Genomic DNA, 22075 nt, shown 5'->3' on the forward strand with positions numbered 1-22075 from the left:
ACCGCCTCCAGTGTCGATACCCTGTCAAGACACGTCTGCATGTGCTCACGGTACCGCTCTTCTATTGCTTTCATCTCCTCTTTAACCTCTTCTTTCACTGCCACCACCTCTTCCTTCACACGATGGTATACGTCGTCAGTATACTGGTTAGCACGTGTTTCTACCGATCCCATGTTCTCCCCCATAATAGCCCTCAGTTCCTCTTTCACTTCAGTCATGACCTGTTTTTGTTGATCCATTTGGATCGCAAGCATATCTGCCATGACCTGTTGTTGGTGTTTCAACATCTCGGCCACTGAGTGTTGTGCCAAGAGCAACACTGACTGAGGAGATGCATGTTCAGTAGCCTCTCGGTACAACACCGTGTCATCCTCACATTCACTAGACGCCATGACACTCGACTCCTGCTTTCCCTCAATTTCTGTCTTTATTATCACCGGTGACATCCATGATCACTTGAGTCACTTATCACTTTAATATCAAATCACTTATCACTTCGATATCAAGTCACTTATCACTTCAACCTGATCCCGCTTCTGACACCATTTGTTACGTACTCGCATGTACATTAACTCACCTTTTTCTATTGCACATGGGCCGTGATCATGGAATCACGAGTTAAAGACAAGTTCACGCCTACAATTGTCCGGATCAGGGAAAGGCAGGAGTTCGGTCTTCTCTTGTTTATTCTGCTTAGCGAACATGAGGATTTTACACGTGTGTTCAACACCAATGCTAGGCTTACTCTCTCTATGCGAGGTATGGCGAGCGACGCCGGGACCCCCCCTTGGCGTCCCCCCATGCATACCCTCGCTACATACCCCCTTGCTTATGCTTCGACTCTCCGACATCACGCATCACTTACACGCATACCAACCATCCAGGCACACCATGCAACATTCATACATGTAATTTCGCCACAATACTATGAATAATAATAAATAAAATAGATAAATGCATAGCTATAGATAAATAATAAACAAACAGGTAAATAGTAAATAATAACAAATTCACATATAACTAATAATAGATTAAAATCAAGCAAATAATAATAAACAAATAAATAATATAAAATAAATGGGAGTCTTTACATCTATTCCTAAATGCCTATTTCTCATGACACTTTTTAATCCCCCAAGGCATTTACTTGCTTCTCTCATTCTACAATTTACTTCCACCACTCCTCCCTTTCCTGCCACATATGACCCATATAACTGAATGTATGCACTTCCTATATATCTAGTAATGTCTCGTATTTCTAATTTTCCAATCTGGCAATCCTAGGCCAGAGAGGGAGACGAGATAGAGAAGTTTGCAAGTGTTACGTGACAGAGGCTGAAACAGTCGTGAGACTAATGGATAAGGTCATGAGAAGCCTCCGAATGGCTGACCGATAGAAGACTCGAAACCTTAAATGTCATACGAAAGTTTCGGTATACTATACGAACGTTCTGCAAATTTGAAGTAAATAAATTACAGATGATGGCAAGTAAACAGAGTACAATGAAGTGTTGAACATGAAGACTCTTAAGTTGCAAAAGCTGCCCTCCCGTGAACCATGTAAGTAATGTCATGAATTTCCTTTGAAAGTAATAAATATTATGATAAAATGTGGTTATAATTCAGTATGCCAAAAATTATCGTAATTCGTATATATTAACAAGATAGTCACAGTGACAGTGTTCACAGAGTTGAGAGTACCTTATCAAACAAGAATCAGGGACATGTCAGTCGTGTGTCTTGTGATTTTTTACTGTGGTTCCTGATATGATTGTTTCTAACAGAAATAGACAGTATATATTCGTATAGTAAGTTTGAGATTGAAATGAAAATACTGTAGGTACGGGCACAAAATTTTCATTTTTCTTTTAACCCTTAAATTATTATTATTGTGGCACATGAAAGGCAATTTTATTAAATTATTAGAAACAAAATGCTTTTTAGTTTTTTGAAATAGCTCGAAAAATAAGGGAGATACAATTTTTTTTAGTTATTTTTTTAGCCTGCATTTTTGGCTGGACTTCACCATAGCAAAACGTTAGAATTAAGGGGTCTCACTAATTGCCGAGAAAACCGAGAAAAACCGAACAATACAAACAAGGACGGGTTTTGCTCAAATGCACACTTCTATATATGTATGGTTGCATTATTTGAACTATTTTCTTTAAAGTGTGTGATTTCCATGTAATATGATCAAAGAGAACTTACGTTTTTATCCTCTGAAATTTTACCGACCCCGGCTACGACTCGTCCAGCCCGCCGTCTATGATTACTGGTGGTATGGATCAAACTACACTTTTAAGTTTCTTATTGTTGTGTTATTAGTGTAATAGACTACATATAGTTAAATTATTTAAACTCTTTTCTTTAAAATGTGTGATTTTCATGTAATTTGACCAAAGAGAAGTTATGTTTTAGCCTCTGCAGTATGACCGACCACAGCTACATATACCGTAACAAATTAGCATATGGTTGCATTATTTGAACTATTTTCTTTAAAAGGTGTGATTTTCATGTAATTTGATCAAAGAGAAGTAACAATTTTATCCTCTGCAAAATTACCGACCCCAGCTACGATTCGTGGTTACCGCTAGCCTGCCATCTATGTTCTGCGAATGCAGATCATCACTGAGCGTCAGAGTTGCCAGATTGGTGTTTTTAATGCCAAATTTTGTATTTTTGGAATGTTTTTACCGTGTTTGGCAGGAAAATTTGTTGGGTGGCATTTTTGAGAATTTGGCATTTTTGGGGGGCGTTTTTAAATACCTGGTCGTAATTAGAGATCACTCTTTTACTTGTATCAAGAATTTTATGATGATGTATATGAATGATATAAATTTATCTTGGTTATATCATGCGGGAAATGTTGTAAAGATTTTGTGCCTAGCCAAAGGATGTTTCAGCTCTTTAGTGAAAATATGTAAGAACGCAGTAGTGCACCAAACATTTCTAAATCTGATGATGCTTTTGATTATATTTAGACACAATAGAAAAGTCACAAATGTATTTTCTATTTATGTATATCAGAGTCTCTAGGAGGTTGTTTAATAAACTGGTTTAATTTATTGTAGAGGATACTAAAAAGTTTACTTAGGAACTTAAACGTAATGTATGGAGTAATACATTTTATTTTAGTTATTGGTATTTTTTCTTTCTCACATAATACGGAGTATAATATATTTTATTTTGGAAGTCCATATCTTTCTTTCCTATTCACACAGTCTTGAAGTAGATTTATTTCAGAGGATGGTGGTTTATTACAGTACCACTAGAATTAAATGATGATGTACATGAATGATATAAATTGATCTTGGTCATATCATGTGACATTGTTTTATATTGGCTAGTCAACAGTAGAAAAATATTTTATATTGTAATTGTAGTTATACACATTATCTTTAACTACTTGATCTTGGTTATATCATGTGGTATTGTATTATATTGGCTAGTCAACAGTAAAAACTATTTTTCATATTTTAATTGTAGTTATATACATTATTTTTAACTACACATGTAAAACCAAAATACAAAAAAAAAATCTTAGAAAATGTAATGGTTGGCATTTTTGGGGCATGTTTTAAAAACATTTTGGCAGCATTTTGTCAGAATTTGGCATTTTTCCTGGTAGAAAACCTGGCAACCCTGCTGAGCGTGGTTGATGAAGTTGGCCAAAAACATAATACTTGTAGAATTTCTTGTGATCTTCGAACATGTGGGGCATATTTGCATACTAACTTGAATAAAGGTAGAGTGAACATTTTTATTTTAAAAACTTGTTTATTTCTTTACAATACAAAGATTACATAAATATTGCATACAATTAAATACAAAATTTTCATTAAATCTTATTTAAAATACGCTATACAAAATTTATAAGCTATGAAATATGATATTGCGTACATTGTATTACGCAAAGTAGACCACTTGAAAAAAGAAACTAACGAAGCAGAGCGCTTTCGTATATTACATATTCAATGCAAAAAGTACATAGTTGAATAGAAATACATATTTTATATATACATAAAAAAGGAATACAAAAACTCCATTAAATATTGACGTCAACTTCGCCGTGTTCCATCATGCCAACCAAGAATACCACAGAATGGACTGGGATAACGCACCAATTATATTCAAATCCCATTGTAGCTTTCAAAGTGGTACCATCGCAAATGCCAAGATATTCCGCAAACTACGTTCCAAGAACTCGGTGAGATGTCCCTTGGGTACTGGTGCAACTCTTGTGTAACGAACGGGTGCTTCGAGGATAAACTGTTGCTATTTTGTATAACCATAGTAGTTTGTTGCAGGAAGCACAAAAAGGGAACAAATATTTTTGCGTAATACACCAAGTACATCAACACCTATAACCTTAGGCAAGTTTGAAGCTCATCTGGAGCCTGATACGAATGCCGTTGCGGTCCTTGACAAGTGTGGTGGTGTGAAGAACCGAACGATTCATGTAACCGGGGATGGAATTGCCAGTTCAACACTTTTCCGGTAGCACTGTGCGGGAATTAGCACCTAGCCACGAATTTACGAGTGCGGACAACAATCTTTAAAGGCAAGAACAACGACTCTACTTGGGATGTTCTGTGCCCTCTGTTCCCGAACGAAGCTCCTTCTGTGCACCCGCCACTTGGAGGAAAATGCAAAACGTCATCTAAATGCTGAGTCCACGGAACAATCAAGGAAAAATGAAACTGTGAATGAGAGGTCTCATATGATGAGCCTAAAATTCGATAAGGATTTACTGAAGTTCACAGAGTACTTTAGTGAGAAATTGGTTCCCTCGTTGCGTTCTCATGTGTTTCAACCTCAACGAAATTATAATCTTCCATTCAAATGGACCAATAACAACTGTGAAAGTATGAACCACGCTCTCACCTTCCACCCACTAGGGCACGACAACTCTCCCACTGGGGTGCTGGGGTGTAGGACAGTTGCTCACCGGATAATTGCTCACCGGACAGTTGCTCACCGGAGAAGTGACAAATAGGACATTTGCTCACCAAAGGATTATCTTTTACTTCTCTTGAACTTATATTGTATCATATATACAGCAATAATACAGAAACAACATCCAAACTTTTAGTTTTTAATTCATTATAAAATTCAATACCAATTTCTTCCATCAATATATAGTAATGATATTCTACTGGTCCAGTCTAATGGTGTGGCTAACTATTCGTATGTATCTCTGTCATCTAATAAGTCGAAAATTTTACTTTCATAGTCTGAATTGACTCCTAACCTTAACACTTCTAGTTCATGAACTAGAAGTGTTAGGGTAATAAGTCAATGAAACAAACTAAAAACAATGCATTAGATTATATTGTAGAGTTTGATAAGTTCTTGGCCTCTAACAATTATGGTAAAGATTTACTTTATCTGTGCCAGGGGTATGCTGCAGGAAGTCAGTGTCTTCCTGACTTTCTAAATGCAGTTGGCCACACCATTAGACTGGACTTGTAAACCACTAAGGACAATAAACCCACTTCAGTACTGCACCAGTTGTAAAACTGTAATCACTATATATTGATGGAAGAAATTGGTATTGAATTTGATAATTAATAACTAAAATATGAAAGTTTGTATGTTGTTTGTGTATTATTGCTGTAATAAATTTCAATATAACAAAAAAATCCTGTAATATTGCTGTAATAAACTTCAATATAACTGAAAAATCCTGTATATTATGTTATTAGGTTTGTATATTGTTTGTATATTATTGCTGTAATAAACTTCAATATAACTAAAATAATCATTTGGTGAGCAAATGTCCTATTTATCACTTGTTCGGTGAGCAACTGTCCGGTGAGCAATGGTCCGGTGAGCAATTGTCCGTACCCGGGGGTGCTGTTACCCGCATTGTATATTAATGTATATATCCATGTACATAATTTATACAATAAACCTTTATTAATTGATTAACCATTGTCACATTTAGTCTTCGGACATTTAGTCTTCGGACATTTAGTCTTCGGACATTTAGTCTTCGGACAATTGGTCTTCCTTTGCAAAATAACTGGTCTTTGGGCATTTAGTCTTCTGGACAATTAGTCCTCATCTTCAAGTTATAATAGGATAATCAGCTTAAAATATCTGTATTAAGAAAAGAAGATAGATTGAAATTCATGTATATACAATTCTTTATTATTTATAGACACATATGATATGCATTATTTTCAATACAATGTAATACAATCATTCAAGAACAATTGAAATTTATGTATAGATAATTCTTTACTATGTATAGACACATATTATATATTTTTCAATACAATGTAATATAATCATTCACTTTAATAAGTTTACAATTATGTAAGACGAGTAGAATTACCGGTATTTGTCAACGTTCTAGCACAGATATCATCATGAGAAACACAGTTTATTGAAACTTTAATTCATGATCGCAGACTTCTTCCAACACGACGAAGGAAATCATTGACATCTGATATGCCATCGCGATGCTGCTCGCAAAGTATTTAGTTTATTCTGAAGCTGGACATGTTTACGCTTAACTTGTTTCTTTGTTTACTTAAAATTTAGAACACCAAAATGCCATTATTATTTTTTGAGCACCAACATAACTACTTTGGTTATTCTTTATTTATACTTTATTTACTTTTATTTATTTATTTATGGATGAATGAACAACATAAAATAATCCTTTTGGTGCCAAATAAGTCGCTTAATGCACGAAACCTGTTTATTATCTAACTATACCTTTGCATTTATTTATGTATTCTATTTGTTATCTACATTATTATAGTTTTTATTTATTTATTTTTTATTATGATTTTTTCTCGCATCCGACCTAGATATGGGCCAAAAGGCCTCCTGTCGGCATGCTCCGCCTTTGTAATCCTTTGTAATCTCGCAACAATTATCGAACACGAGGCCAGAGTGCGCCTAAACGCGTGAGACCGGGACATAATCCTGCCAGAGCGAGATTCCTCAAGAAGGGGGAAGTCTCGGGTAGCAGTACTTTCGGTAATTGCGGTGTGGTTAGCATGTCAATCAGAGATAGGGACTAGGGTAAATGACAGGGCGTAATCGATGTGATGAGCAATCAAGCGTGAATGTTCTCCATTCAGAATCTATCATATCTCTGCGGATAAAAACATAACTTCTCTTTGATCATATTATATGGAAATTACACCTTTTAAAGAAAATAATTCAACTATATGCAGTCTATTACACTAAAAACACAATAGTGTTTCTAAATAGAGTGAAGTTTGATCCATACCACCCAGGCACGGATCCAGGATTGTTATTGGGGGGGGGGGGGCGATAAGCGATAACCGATACTTGAAACACGCCGAGAAACACCCCCCAAGAATATAACAAATCTTAAATTCAAACTTGCCAAAGGTTATAGGTGTTGATGTACTTGGTGTATTGTGCAAAAATATTTGTTCCCTTTTTGTGCTTCCTGCAACAAACTACTATGGCTATAAAAAAAAGCAACAGTTTATCCTCGAAGCATCCGTTCGTTACACAAGAGTTGCACCAGTACCCAAGGGACATCTCACCGAGTTCTTGGAACGTAGTTTGCGGAATATCTTGGCATTTGCGATGGTACCACTTTGAAAGCTACAATGGGATTTGAATATAACTGGTGCGTTATCCCAGTCCATTCTGTGGTCTTCTTGGTTGGCATGATGGAACAGGGCGAAGTTGACGTCAATATTTAATGGAGTTTTTGTATTCCTTTTTTATGTATATATAAAATATGTATTTCTATTCAACTATGTACTTTTTGCATTGAATATGTAATATACGAAAGCGCTCTGCTTCGTTAGGTTTTTTTTCAAGTGGTCTACTTTGCATAATACCATGTATGCAATGTCATATTTCATAGCTTATAAATTTTGTATAGCGCATTTCAAATAAAATTTAATTTTTTTTTTTATTTAATTGTATGCAATATTTATGCAATCTTTGTATTATAAAGAAATAAACAACAATAGTTTTTAAAATAAAAAAAATCACTCTACCTTTATTCAAGTTAGTATGCAAATATGCCCCACATGTTCGAACCTCACAAGAAATTCTAAAAGTATTATGTTTTTGGCCAACTCCATCAACCACGCTCAGCAGGGTTGCCAGGTTTTCTACCAGGAAAAATGCCAACTTCTGACAAAATGCTGCCAAAAACTGCCAAATTGTTTTTAAAACATGCCCCAAAAATGCCAACCATTACATTTTCTAAGATTTTTTTTTTTGCATTTTGGTTTTACGTGTAGTTAAAAAAAATAATGTGTATAACTACAATTACAACACGAAAACTATTTTTACGGTTGACTAGCCAATATAAAACAATACCACATGATATAACCAAGATCAAGTAGTTAAAAATAATGTGTATAACTACAATTACAATATAATTTTTTTTTACTGTTGATTAGCCAATATAAAACAATGTCACATGATATGACCAAGATCAATTTATATCATTCATGTACACCATCATTTAATTCTAGTGGTACTAATAAACCACCATCCTCTGAAATAAATCTACTTTCAAGACTGTGTGTGAAAAGGAAAGAAAGATATGAACTTCCAAAATAAAATATATTATAATCCATATTATGTGAGAAAGAAAAAATATTAATAACTAAAATAAAATGTATTACTCCATACATTACGTTTAAGTTCCTAAGTAAAATTTTTAGTATCCTCTACAATAAATTAAACCAGTTTATTAAACAACCTCCTAGAGACTGACATACATTAATAAAAAATACATGTGACTTTTCTATTGTGTCTAAATATAATCAAAAGCATCATCAGATTTAGAAATGTTTGGTGCACTACTGCGTTCTTACATATTTTCACTAAAGAAGAGCTGAAACATCCTTTGGCTAGGCACAAAATCTTTGCAACATTTCCTGCATGATATAACCAAGATAAATTTATATCATTCATATACATCATCATTTAATTCTTGATATAAGTAAAAGAATGATCTCTAATCACGACCGGGTATTTAAATACGCCCCCCAAAAATGCCACCCAACAAATTTTCCTGCCAAACACGGTAAAAACATTCCAGAAATACAAAATTTGGCATTAAAAACGCCAATCTGGCAACTCTGACGCTCAGTGATGATCTGCATTCGCAGAACATAGATGGCAGGCTAGCGGTAACCACGAATCGTAGCTGTGGTCGGTAATTTTGCAGAGGATAAAAACGTTACTTCTCTTTGATCAAATTACATGAAAATCACACCTTTTAAAGAAAATAGTTCAAATAATGCAACCATATGCTAATTTGTTACGGTATATGTAGCTGTGGTCGGTCATACTGCAGAGACTAAAACATAACTTCTCTTTGGTGAAATTACATGAAAATCACACATTTTTAAGAAAAAAGATTAAATAATTCAACTATATGCAACCATACATATATAGAAATGTGTATTTGAGCAAAACCCGTCCTTGTTTGGGTTTTGTTGTATTGTTCGGCTTTTCTCGGTTTTCTCGGCAATTAGTGAGACCGGAATTAAGGGTGGTCATTTGTAAAGATTTCGGTAAAGAAGGATTACAAAGGCGGAGCATGCCGACAGGAGACCTTTTGATCCATATCTAGGTCAGATGCAAAAAAAAAAAAAAAAAAAAAAAAATAATAATAATAAATTAAAACTATAATAATGTAAATAACAAATAAAATACATAAATAAATGCATTGGTATAGTTGAATAACAAACAGGTAAATAGTAAATGATAATAAATTGACATATAACTAATAATAAATGAAAATCAGACAGACAAATTATAACAAAACAAAAACAAATAATATAACATAAATTATAATCATTACAGCATCTTACTTAGGTATTTATCTAAATTATTCTTAAAGCTTCGAACTGAACTACATTGCACTACCTGTGCAGGAAGTTTATTCCATTCATTAACCACACGGTTGGCAAAGTTGTTTCTACCTACTTCCAAATTGAATCTATTTCCGGACAGTTTGAGACCATTGTTTCTTGTCTGATTCTCATTCAATGTGAAAATTTGGTCACTTTTGATGTTGTCAATTCCCTTTAAAATCTTAAAGACCTGTATCAAGTCACCTCTGAGTCTACGCTTTTTTAGGGAAAACAGATTCATGTGCTTAAGTCGATTTTCGTATGATTTATTTTTGATATTTGGAATCAGTTTTGTGGCTCGCCGTTGTACTTTTTCCAGTCTGTCAATGTCTTTAATGAGATTTGGTGACCATACGGAAACAGCATATTCCAAATGTGGACGAACTAACGATTTATATAGCTTGTTAATGAGTGATGGACTTTTGAAATCAAAAGATCGCGCAATCAATCCCAGAATCTTATTCGCTTTCTCAGAGGCTGAAATACACTGCTTGGATGATTTGAGGTCGTTACTGATAATTACGCCGAGATCTTTTTCACTATCCACTTTTGTTAACGAATTTCCAAATAATTTGTAATCGTACTTACTGTTATTTTTACCTATGTGCATTACCTTGCATTTACTTGTGTTAAATTTCATTAGCCACTTTTCAGACCATTGCTGTAATTGATCTAAATCTTCTTGAATATCTAATTGGTTTGAGTGATCATTTGCCACTCCGCACAGTTTTGTATCATCAGCAAATTTGGAAACAGTAGATTTTAGTCCATGGTCTATATCATTTATATATACTATGAATAGAAGTGGCCCAAGAACGGAACCCTGAGGAACTCCACTTGCAACACTTTTCCATCCAGAAGTTTTTCCATTTAAAACAACTCTCTGTTTTCGACCTTTCAACCAATTACTAGTCCAACCTAATAGGCTACCACTTATTCCATGCAAAGCTAATTTAGTAAGTAGTCTTTCGTGTGGGACGGTATCAAAAGCTTTTGCAAAGTCTAGATATACTAAATCTATATTGTTTCTTTTGTCATAATTCGAGATAACTGTGTTGTACAATTCGAGTAAGTTAGTCACGCAAGAACGTTTCCGTCTGAAACCATGCTGGCTATCATTTATCAAACGGTTACTTTCTAAATGATATTCGATAGCATCTCTGATGATAGTTTCCATTATTTTTCCTACGATCGAAGTCAAACTTATAGGCCTATAGTTATTTGGTTTCTTTTTGTCACCTTTTTTGAATATGGGAGTAACGTTAGCTAGCTTCCATTCTCTTGGGACATCTCCGGATATGATGGATTTCTTGAAAATAATTTCTAATGGAACAACAATCTCATTTTTCATTTCCTTTAAGATTCTTGGATGCCAACCGTCAGGCCCTGGTGTTTTATTAACTTTGAGTTTGTCTATACACCTTTTAATTTTTTCTTTTGTTATATTTACCGTAGTGAGTAAGTTTACCCCAGACTTTTCACAGGTTTCAGTTTGGAATTCACTTTGAGGTGTTTCGTTTACGAATACCGAGCTAAAATAATTGTTTAAGATATTACACATTCCTTCATTTGAATATTCAAGTTGACCGTCAGCAGATAATAGTGGACCAATGTGATTCCTAACAACCTTTTTATCTCTAATGTAACTATAGAATTCTTTGGGATTCTCTTTGGATTTATCAGCGATGTTCATTTCGTATTGTCGTTTTCTTTTTCTTATTGTCTTTTTTAAATCTCTCTGTATTGATACATAACTTTCATAGTCATTAGATGCACCCGAGCACTTATATTTCTTATACGCCTGTTTCTTTTTAGCAATACTTTTTTCAGTTTCTTTGTCGAGCCACTTTGGGCGAGCCTGATTTGGGGGACGTCTGTCCTTAAACGGAATGTAAGTTTGAATCATCTTAGTGAGCGTATTTTGAAATATTTCCCACATCTGATCTACAGGACTTTCGTTAAATTTTGCCTCCCAATCTATAAGCTGAAGCTCCTGACGTAGTTCTATCAACTGAGCTTTACTGAAATCGGGTATTTTAGAAGCACAAGTATCTATTCTAAAATTGTTTAGGAGTTTGAATCTGACTAAGTTGTGATTGCTATTTGCAACAGATTCACCGACTTCTACATCAGTTACCATGCTTTCGCGGCTAGTGATCAATAAATCGAGTAAGTTTCCATATCTTGTGGGCTCTTTTACATGCTGAATTAAGTAATTGTCACCAAGAAAATCAATCAAGCGACTACCTATATGGCCATGTTCAAGGGTCATCCAATCAATGTCAGTAAAATTGAAATCACCCATTATCAATAAATCCCGGTTGCAGAAACTAGACAGTTCTTGAAATAACAGTTGGTCGTCTGCTAATGATAATGTCTTTGGCCTATATATTACACCTATATTTATTTTTTGTCCATTTGTTTGGGTTAACTCAACCCACAAACTGTCATATGCATCCTGTTTCACTTTCTCTAAAACACAAGCATGAACATTGTTTTTAACGTACAATAGAACACCCCCACCTTTCTTGTGGTTTCTATCCTGATGAAAGTGTTTAAATCCCGCAATATTAAATTCAGCTTCGAACTCTGTACCATTTAACCATGTCTCAGTTATTCCTATCATATCGAGATTTTCGCTTTTGACATACGCCTGTATTTCTTGAAATTTGTTCCTAATACTACGAGCATTAAAGTACATAGTTTTAAGAAACTCGTGATTATTTCTTTTTGACACATTTTGAGTTTCAATATCATGTCTTATATTATAATTTTGTTTTTTTATTTATGCCTTGCTCTATATTATTATTATTTGGTCCTTCATTGACATTCAATGCCTCATTAACATTTCTCCTATCAAAATTAACATTTCCCCCATCACGGACATCTGGTCGATTACGGTCATCCGATCTATTTTGTACATTTTGTCCCCCTACGTCACCGTGATTCACGACGGCCTCCCGTCGTTCAGTGACATTATGTCCGGCATCCCTTTCTAAAATTATATTTTGTCCTCCAGTGACATTATATCCTACCGTGATATTTTTTCCTCCACTATAATTACATCCCATCGTGATCTTTTGTCTTCCACTGTCATTACATCCTATCTTGATATTTTGGCCTTCATTGACATTCTGTCCGGTATCTCTTCCTAAAATTATATTTTGTCCTTCACTGACATTATATCCTACCGTGATATTTTCTCCTCCATTATCATTACATCCTATCGTGATATTTTGTTCTCCACTATCATTATTTCCCATCGTGATCTTTTGTCCTCCACTGTCATTACATCCCATTGTGACATTTTGTCCTATGACATGACATCCTAATGTGTCATTTCGTCCTCTAGCGACATTACATCCTATCATGATATTTTGGCCTTCATTGACATTCTGTCCGGTATCCCTTCCTAAAATTACATTTTGGCCTTCAATGACATTATATCCTACCGTGATATTAACTCTAAACCACTGGTCCAATTTTACTAAAAATCGGAATACACAGGTTTTAAGGATCAACAAATCACATGAGCATGTCAAAAACAATGTAAGACATCTCCATCATACCATATTTGCCTTTTCATGGCAACCATGAAGTTGTCAATTTTCAGATTATCATCAATAAAAACCAAACCCCTGGTCCAACTCACATGCAACTTGGCATGTCTAGGTTTAATGGGTCAATAAAACACCTGAGCATGTCAATAACATTGCAGGACCTTCTGATACCATTCTTACTAACACCTATCACATTGCCATGGCAACTGTTGTCAATTTAGAAATAATCAATAAAATCTAAACCCCTGGCCCAACTGTCATGCAACTTGGCATGTCTAGGTTTTATGGGTCAACAAAACACCTGAGCATGTCAATAACATTGCAGGACCTTCTCCTGATACCATTCTTACTAACAGCTATCACGTTGCCATGGCAACTGTTGTCAATTTAGAAATATTGATAAAATCCAAACCCCTGGCCCAACTGACATGCAACTTGGCATGTCTAGGTTTTATGGGTCAACAAAACACCTGAGCATGTCAATAAAATTGCAGGACCTTCTTCTGATACCATTCTTACTAACAGCTATCACGTTGCCATGGCAACTGTTGTCAATTTAGAAATAATAAAATCCAAACCCCTGGCCCAACTGACATGCAACTTGGCATGTCAAGGTTTTATAGGTCAATAAAACACCTGAGCATGTCAATAACGTTGCAGAACCTTCTTCTGATACCATTCTTACTAACACCTATCACGTTGCCATGGCACTGTTGTCAATTTAGAAATAATAAAATCCAAACCCCTGGCCCAACTGACATGCAACTTAGCATATCTAGGTTTCATGGGTCAATAAAACACCTGAGCATGTCAATGACATTGCAGGACCTGCTTCTGATACCATTCTTACTAACACCTATCACGCTGCCATGGCAACTGTTGTCAATTTAGAAATAATAAAATCCAAACCCCTGGCCCAACTGACATGCAACTTGGCATGTGAAGATTTTTGGGTCAAAAAATCACCAAGTGTATATTGCCCAACGATCTTGAGCTGCTCATATATGGAAGAAAATAGGTTAAAAAACAACATTCTTACATTACAATAGTATGTTATTGATGTCTTACCTTAATATTTTCACTCGAAAAACTAATTTGACATGGTTGATAACCAAATTTGCGTTGGAATCGGTGAATATTTGTTTCCTTTGAAAGAATTGGGCATACACTTGTGCAATAACAAGATAATTTGAATATCCTGCGCATGCGATGAACGTTCAAAGCATTCAAACTAAGAGATACAAAATCAAATGGGTCGCAAAAGATGGCGTTGTAAACAATAACAGCGCGATAGTGACGTCACGCGTGTTTTTCGCGCGTACCTAAATACTGTATCATTTATGTGCATATTATGCACATATTTTCATTTCAATCTCAATGTAATGTTATACTTATAGGCCTATTAGTATCTTTCAGAAAAATATAACAGAATTGGAATTCTTATTTATAAAAATAATTTGTTTGACATTGGTTTTAGTATATTTGCTATTAGTTAGGCAGAGAAAATTGCTATTAGTTAGGCAGAGAAGTTATCAAAAGCAAATATTAGAAAAGGAAAATCAAGGATCTAGGTTGGGTATAGCATTTTATGAGGGGATATCACATGGAACATATAATATTCTTGCATTAGCTAGCTAGGTCAAACACCACTAGAGGCGCCACCGTCGATGACATCCGCCAATAACGCGTCATTTTATGCGCACACCATTCAAACGGCCAAATTTACATATCGCGGGAAATTTGATTAATAGAAATGTCATGTGAGTGTATTTACTACGACCGTAGTAAACTTCAACCAATCACATTATCAGTTACATGTTGGTATATATAAACATAAGATAAACATGGCGGCCTGCATTCAGCAGTAAATAAATAATTTGTTTATGCTTCAACATGAAAAATGAGCTAAAAAATCCATTAAATGGGCAACAGACTCAAATAAAGGAAAACTACTAGTCTCACGGATTATTCTAATACCAAAACCAGGGCAGGGTATGACAGGAGAGCTGAGAAATCATAAGTACAAATTAGTTTTTTTTTTCTATTGGATCGGATTATTGGATAACACTAATCACCGATCAAGCCCAAACAATGATGGTTTTTGCTCAAATGCACAATTTTATATAAAAATTTAGCATATGGTTGCATTATTTGACCTATTTTCTTTAAAATGTGTAATTTCTATGTAATTTGAGCAAAGAGAAGTTATGTTTTTATCCTCTGCAAAATTACCGACCATAGCTACAAATACTGTCCAGCCTGCCATCTGTGATCACTGGTGGTATGGATCAAACTTCACTCTATTAAATTTCTTACTATTATGTTATTAGTGTAATAGACTGTATATAGTTGAATTATTTGAACTGTTTTCTTTGAAATGTGTGATTTTCATATAATTTGATCAAAAAGAAGTTACGTTTTTATCCTTTGTAATAATACCGACGGCAGCTATGATTTGTCCAGCCTGCCATCTATGATCACTGGTGGTATGGATCAAACTACACTCTATTAAGTTTCTTACTATTGTGTTATTAGTGTAATAGATTGCATATAGTTGAATTATTTCAACTATTTTCTTTAACCCCTTCCATACGGTGCCACCTACGTAGGCAGCATGGGGAGCAAGCAGATATGCGAGGCTGCCATATCGGCGTCTTGATTATATTTATTGTAGTTGTTCCTGCGTAACTGACATACTCTCTAAACTGGCTTCATCACATTTTCTATGGTTATCAAAATTCACGGGTGAAAGAGAGAACGATCGATATAAGCAGTGACTATTTTTTATGATGCGAGTATTATGACGCAACATCATACGTCTGGCAGCTAATGCTGCCCGCGAGATTTTGGCCAGGAGTGAAGTGGTTAAAATGTGTGATTTTCATGTAATTTGAAGGTATTCGTAGCTCTGGTCGGTAATTTTGCGGAGGATAAAAATATAACTTCTCTTTGGTCAAATTACATGAAAATCACAAATTTTAAAGAAAATAGTTTAAATAATGCAACCATATGCTAATTTGTTACAGTATTTGTAGATGTGGTCAGTCATTTTGCAGAGGCTAAAACATAACTTCTCTTTGATTGAATTACATGAAAATCACACATTTTAAAGAAAATACTTCAAATAATTCAACTATATGCAATATATTACACTAATAACACAATAGTTAGAAACTTAATAGTGAAGTTTGATCCATACCAGCAGTGATCATGGATGGCGGGCTGGACGAATTGTAGCTGTGGTCCGTAAATTTGCAGAGGATAAAAACGTAACTTCTCTTTGATCAAATTACATGAAAATCATACATTTTAAAGAAAATAGATTGAATAATGCAACCATATGCTAATTTTTTATATAAAATCATGCATTTCAGCAAAAACCGTCCTTGTTTGGGTTTGGTCGGCATTGGTCAGCTATTAGTGAATCGGATGGTATTCGTAGCTGTGGTCGGTAATTTTGCAGAGGATAAAAACACAACTTTTTGTTGATCCAATGACATGGAAGTCACACATGTTAAAGAAAATAGATTGAATAATGCAACCATATGCTAATTTTTTATAAAAAATTGTGCATTTGAGCTAAAACTGTCATTGGTCGGCTTTTGTCGGCGATTAGTGAGACCGCACGGTTTGGCCTGATTTTCTGGGACAAAATAGGCCTGATTTTGTACCTTTCAAAATGCAATATCTCGGGAACTAGGACAGCTAGATCGATAATTCAAATTACATTGTACTCATAACATCTTTCTGCCTCCCATGAAAACTACTTCAGCTCAAATATCAGGAATTCCATTTTTATGTTGACCTAGCCACATTAGTAAGATTTGTTTTTCTGTATTACACACATTTGTGCTTGTTTATATAGTACTTTTATATATTTCAGGTATGCTTGTTAATGTAAAGGACATTGGACCAGATGTACATGAAGGAGATGTTATTGAAATTTACCACCCAGAAGATGACTTGCCGCGCTTACTTCTTAAAATTCCTCCCATCAGTAAAGATGTTACCATTCAGAAAGGTAAGTAAGAGAATACCTTTTCATAATTGCTTTAAGACAAATGGAATGCACCTTTTATTGAGCTGTGTATCTAAATGTATTAACATGAAAAGTGTTCATGTATTGATATGAAACTTTGACTACCGGTAGCTGTTTTGAGTTAATCATTTGGACATATATTTGAAAAGGAATCGGGTCAAGCAATCACAATGTGATAACCTTTTAAGAAATACATATCTATTTGAAAATAAGAATCAAAAGGCTATATTAAAGACCTTATAATGGTATATGTCTCCTCAGAATGAGAACTTTCAATGAAGATGGATACTAAGAAATGTTTTATACACTGTTTCGGAAGAAAGTCAAGCATAAGTACACATGGGAGAGGGTGGTGGAGGGAAGGGTGGTAGATAGAGCGCTAATGGATTATGTAGTGGTAAATAGGATTATGAAAGGAAGAGTTAAGGATGTACATGTGCTAAGGGGAGAGGGTGGGGGAATATCAGATCATTTTTTGGTGGAAGGTAAGCTGAGAGTGGAGGATAGATGGAGAAGGAGGAAAGGGACAAAAGGTAGGGAGGTTCTTAGAGTGAACTCCTTGAATGAAAAGGAAAAGGAGAAGGAGTATGAAAAGAAGCTGAAGGAGGAGTGGGAGGGAGTAAAGGATAGAGCAGAGATGGGTGTGGAGGAGGAATGGGGATGGTTCAAGGAGGGAGTCTTAAAGTGTGCAAGGATGGTGTGTGGAACAAGAAGGACAGGGGGAAATAGAAGAAAGGGTAGTGAATGGTGGGATGAGGAAACAAAGAAGGTTGTAGAAGAGAAGAAGCGAGCATTCACAGATTGGTTACAAAAGAGGACAGGGGAGTCATATGAGACGTACAAAGAAAAGAAAAGAGAAGTAAAGCAAAAGGTAAAGGAGGCAAAGAGGAGAGCAGATGTGAAATGGGGTAGGAGTATGACAGAAAATTTTGAAAGTAATAAAAAGATGTTTTGGAAAGAAATTAAGAGAGGAAGAGGAGGCGAATCAAGTAGGGAAGAAAAGGTAAAAGGTACAGATGGAGAGATGATAATGGAAGAGATGGCAGTGAGGGGAAGATGGGCAGAATATTTTAGGGAGTTGCTAAATGTGAAGGAGGATAGGGAAGGAAAGATAGCTGCAGTGGGAAATGCGAAGAAAATGAGAGTGATGAGTGAGGAGAATGGAGGAGAAATAAGGAAGGATGAGGTGAAGGCAGTTGTAAAGATGATGAAAGCAGGTAAGGCACCTGGTCTGGATGGATGCCATGCAGAATGTCTGAAAAAGGGAGGTTCAGTGATGGTGGACTGGTTGTTGTTGTTGTTGTTGTCGTTCCCTAGACTGTCTGTCCGAGCAGTCCCGTCTCCCCAAGGAAGGCCACAGCCGAAACTGGGTTTTCCCACAAATCCTTTATAGAGTGTATGTTGTGTTGTTTGCGTGCATGATTGTGTATAATGCAGTCTTCCATTATGTGTTGTATGGTATGGGGTGAAGTGTTACATCCTGGGCAGCTGTTCACAACACGGTCGTCCAGCCTCTTCTGGTAGCTTAGAAGTGCTGGGTGGTGACCGCATCGCAGTCTGGCCAAGTGGACTCTGTCCTTTCGTGGGAGAGAGGATTCAGAAGGGTGGATATCAGGGGGTCTGGCATGCAGCAGTGTGTTGTCTTTCAGTGTGTTAATGGAGCGGTGAGTGATATGATTATGAATATGTTTCCGGAGGCTGGTATTTGGTGGTTGTGGAGGAAGAGAAGAGAGTATCTGGTTGGTGAGGTTATTTAATATTTGCTGGAGAGAGGGTAGAGTACCGGAGGACTGGAGAAGTGCCTGTATAGTTCCTCTTTACAAGGGAAAAGGGGACAAGTGTGAATGTAGTAATTTCAGAGGGATTAGCCTGTTGAGTGTAGTAGGGAAGGCTTATGGGAGGATCTTAATTGAGAGGATTAGGAGAGGAACAGAAGGAGTAATTGGTGAGGAACAGTGTGGATTTAGGACAGGTAGAGGTTGTGTAGATCAGATCTTTGTGGTAAGACAGATATGTGAGAAAGCTATAGGAAAGGGGAAGGATGTTTTTTGGGCTTTTATGGATCTGGAAAAGGCTTATGATAGGGTAGACAGAAAGGCACTGTGGGAGGTTATGCAGATTTATGGGATAGGAGGAAAGCTTTTGGGAGCTGTCAAGAGTTTTTATGAGAGTAGTAGAGCATGTGTTAGGATTAGAAATGGAGAGAGTGAGTGGTTTGGAGTAAAGGTGGGACTTCGTCAAGGATGCGTTATGTCGCCCTGGCTGTTCAACTTATACATGGATGGGGTGGTGCGAGAGGTGAATGCTAGGGTAGTGAGTCAGGGATTGGAGATGGTTAAAGAAAATGGAGAAAAGTGGGAGGTGAGCCAGCTGTTGTTTGTGGACGACACTGCGCTTGTGGCAGGGTCAGAGGAGGGATTGAGGAAGCTGGTGGCAGAGTTTGGGAGAGTATGTGATAGAAGAAAGCTAAAGATAAATGTGGGTAAAAGTAAGGTGATGAGATGTACAAGGGGTGAAAGTGGCAGTAGACTGGAAGTGAACATTAAGGGAGAGCGACTGGAGGAAGTGGATAGTTTTAGATACTTGGGTGCAAGTGTAGCAGGAAAAGGTGGAGTGAAGGTGGAGGTAGAATGTAGATTGAGAGAAGCGAGTAAATGCCTTGGTGGTTTAAAGAGTGTAATGAGGAATAGACATTTGGGAATGGATGCTAAGAGGAGACTGTATGAAGGAGTGATTGTGCCAACAGCACTGTATGGGGCAGAAACGTGGAACATAAGAGAAGAAGAGAGAAGGAGTTTGAATGTGTTTGAGATGAGGTGTCTGAGAAGTATGGTGGGGGTTACTAGGCTGGATAGAGTGAGAAATGAGGAGGTGAGGAGGAGAACAGGGGTGAAAAAGGATTTGGGAGATGGGGTTGATGAAAGAATATTAGGATGGTTTGGGCACATGGAAAGAATGAGTGAAGAAAGACTAGTAAAAGAGGTATGGAAGGCAGATGTGGAGGGAGTGAACATGAGGGGACGTCCTAGGATGAGGTGGATGGATGGGGTGAAGGGGGCTTTGGGGAAGAGGGGAATGTCTGTTGAGGAAGGAAGGGAGAGGACGGAAGACAGAGGTGAGTGGAGAATGGTTGTGTATGGATGATGTTGTGACTGCATGAGGAGGAATGGGCGGGGGGTTGGGGGTGGGGTAGTATGTGTGAGTAAATTTTGACGCAGCCCGAAGGGATTTCTCCCCGTCCTCGCCTTATATGCAAAGGGGGACGGAGAGGGGGGGTCGCCGATTAAATGAAGCGGCCTTGCTGTGGATGTGCTGTGTCTTGCGACACTGCTTCTGACCCAGGGCGGTGGGCAGGGTGCAGGGATGACCCGTCATCCAGGAGGTGCTCAGATGAGAGGAAGGGTGGGAGGGGTGCGGAGTGTATTTAGGGATGAAATGGGTGGGAGTGTTTTTATGCCTTTCCCTTTTTGGCTACCTCCCTTGGAAGGGGGAAAAAGCTTTGGTATATGTATGTATGTATGTATGTTTTATTCCACAGATACAATTAGCATTGAGCAGAGCATTACAACCACATTTCAACTGCGTGCCTATAACGATGTCATTGTTAACAAAGTCAACCCCAAAGATGTTGAATTGGAACTTGTGGAGATGACCTTCAAGGATCAATACCTAGGTCGTTCTGACATGTGGAGGCTCAAGAAAGACCTGGTATTTTATCTTCTCTGTTTTGTTTTTGGGTATTGTTCTCTCTAGTTACAAGTTGGCCTTGCATTTTTTCTCTTCTGTTCTCCTTTTTTACTTGTGTTTATTCTATCCATATTTTTTTTATTATCAATGTTTTTTTTTTTTTTTTTAAGAAACTGTTTTTCCCTTTTCTTCACCACTCTTCTTCCTTGTACAAGTTTATCCTCTTTCTAGTTTTTCATCCATCATTGACATCTTATATGATAACATTTAAACTTCTTTTGCTATGTTGACCCATAAGTCTCATCAAAATTTTCTTCTTTAGCAAATTGTTTTCTCACAAAACTTTTTTTGATAATCATCCTCAGATTTTAATTTCTTATTTCTACCCAAACATGTCTTTCATTTCTGATGTCTGATTTCATCCTCCACACACACCTTCCTGTTTTAATTTGTTCACTGCATTTGTTACCCTTCCACTCTAGTATCCCACTCTAGGAATTCCGAGTAATTAAGCGTTAAAGTATGGGTACATATTACGGACATTATTTACGCGTAAAAATCAAACTGTAATATATCGTTTGAAAGCTTTCAAACAGATCTTTTTTGCTATGTGTTTTTCATTATTTTTTTGTTGCATATTATTATTGAAATATGCAAATTTATGCACACCTATGTACAATTCCCAATATTCCCAATATGTGTGGCATGTAAATAAACATTCAAAATGGAAGGTAAATACATGTATAAAATATAAAATTCATACTATATTATATAGTATGAATTTCATTATCCATTGTAATTATTTTTAATTATTTTTTTAAATTACGTTTTTTTTTTTTTTCTTTAACTTTTTTTTACCAGACAGAGACAAATCGCAATAAATACATGAAATTCACACAATATTAGTCACA

At 36.3% G+C, this 22075-nt stretch overlaps 1 protein-coding gene across 5 annotated transcripts in view; it reads left to right on the plus strand.

The window, feature by feature from the left end:
- Positions 1-1370: 1370 nt before the first annotated feature.
- The window catches only part of Iml1 (GATOR complex protein Iml1), a 376817-nt gene continuing 356112 nt past the window's right edge, over positions 1371-22075 (plus strand). For 2 of the 5 annotated variants that reach the window (XM_076201722.1, XM_076201726.1), the window contains exons 1-3: positions 1371-1560; positions 17322-17459; positions 21016-21185. In XM_076201722.1, coding sequence (XP_076057837.1) covers positions 1518-1560; positions 17322-17459; positions 21016-21185 — 351 coding nt within the window. In that variant the 5' untranslated portion in view covers positions 1371-1517. The remainder of the gene's footprint in view (positions 1561-17321; positions 17460-21015; positions 21186-22075) is intronic. The other 3 variants (XM_076201724.1, XM_076201725.1, XM_076201723.1) reach the window with 2 other exon arrangements.

The sequence above is a fragment of the Oratosquilla oratoria genome, chromosome 18 (genome assembly GCF_046742065.1).
Source record: "Oratosquilla oratoria isolate Oo_2021 chromosome 18, ASM4674206v1, whole genome shotgun sequence".
Classification (NCBI taxonomy): domain Eukaryota; kingdom Metazoa; phylum Arthropoda; class Malacostraca; order Stomatopoda; family Squillidae; genus Oratosquilla; species Oratosquilla oratoria.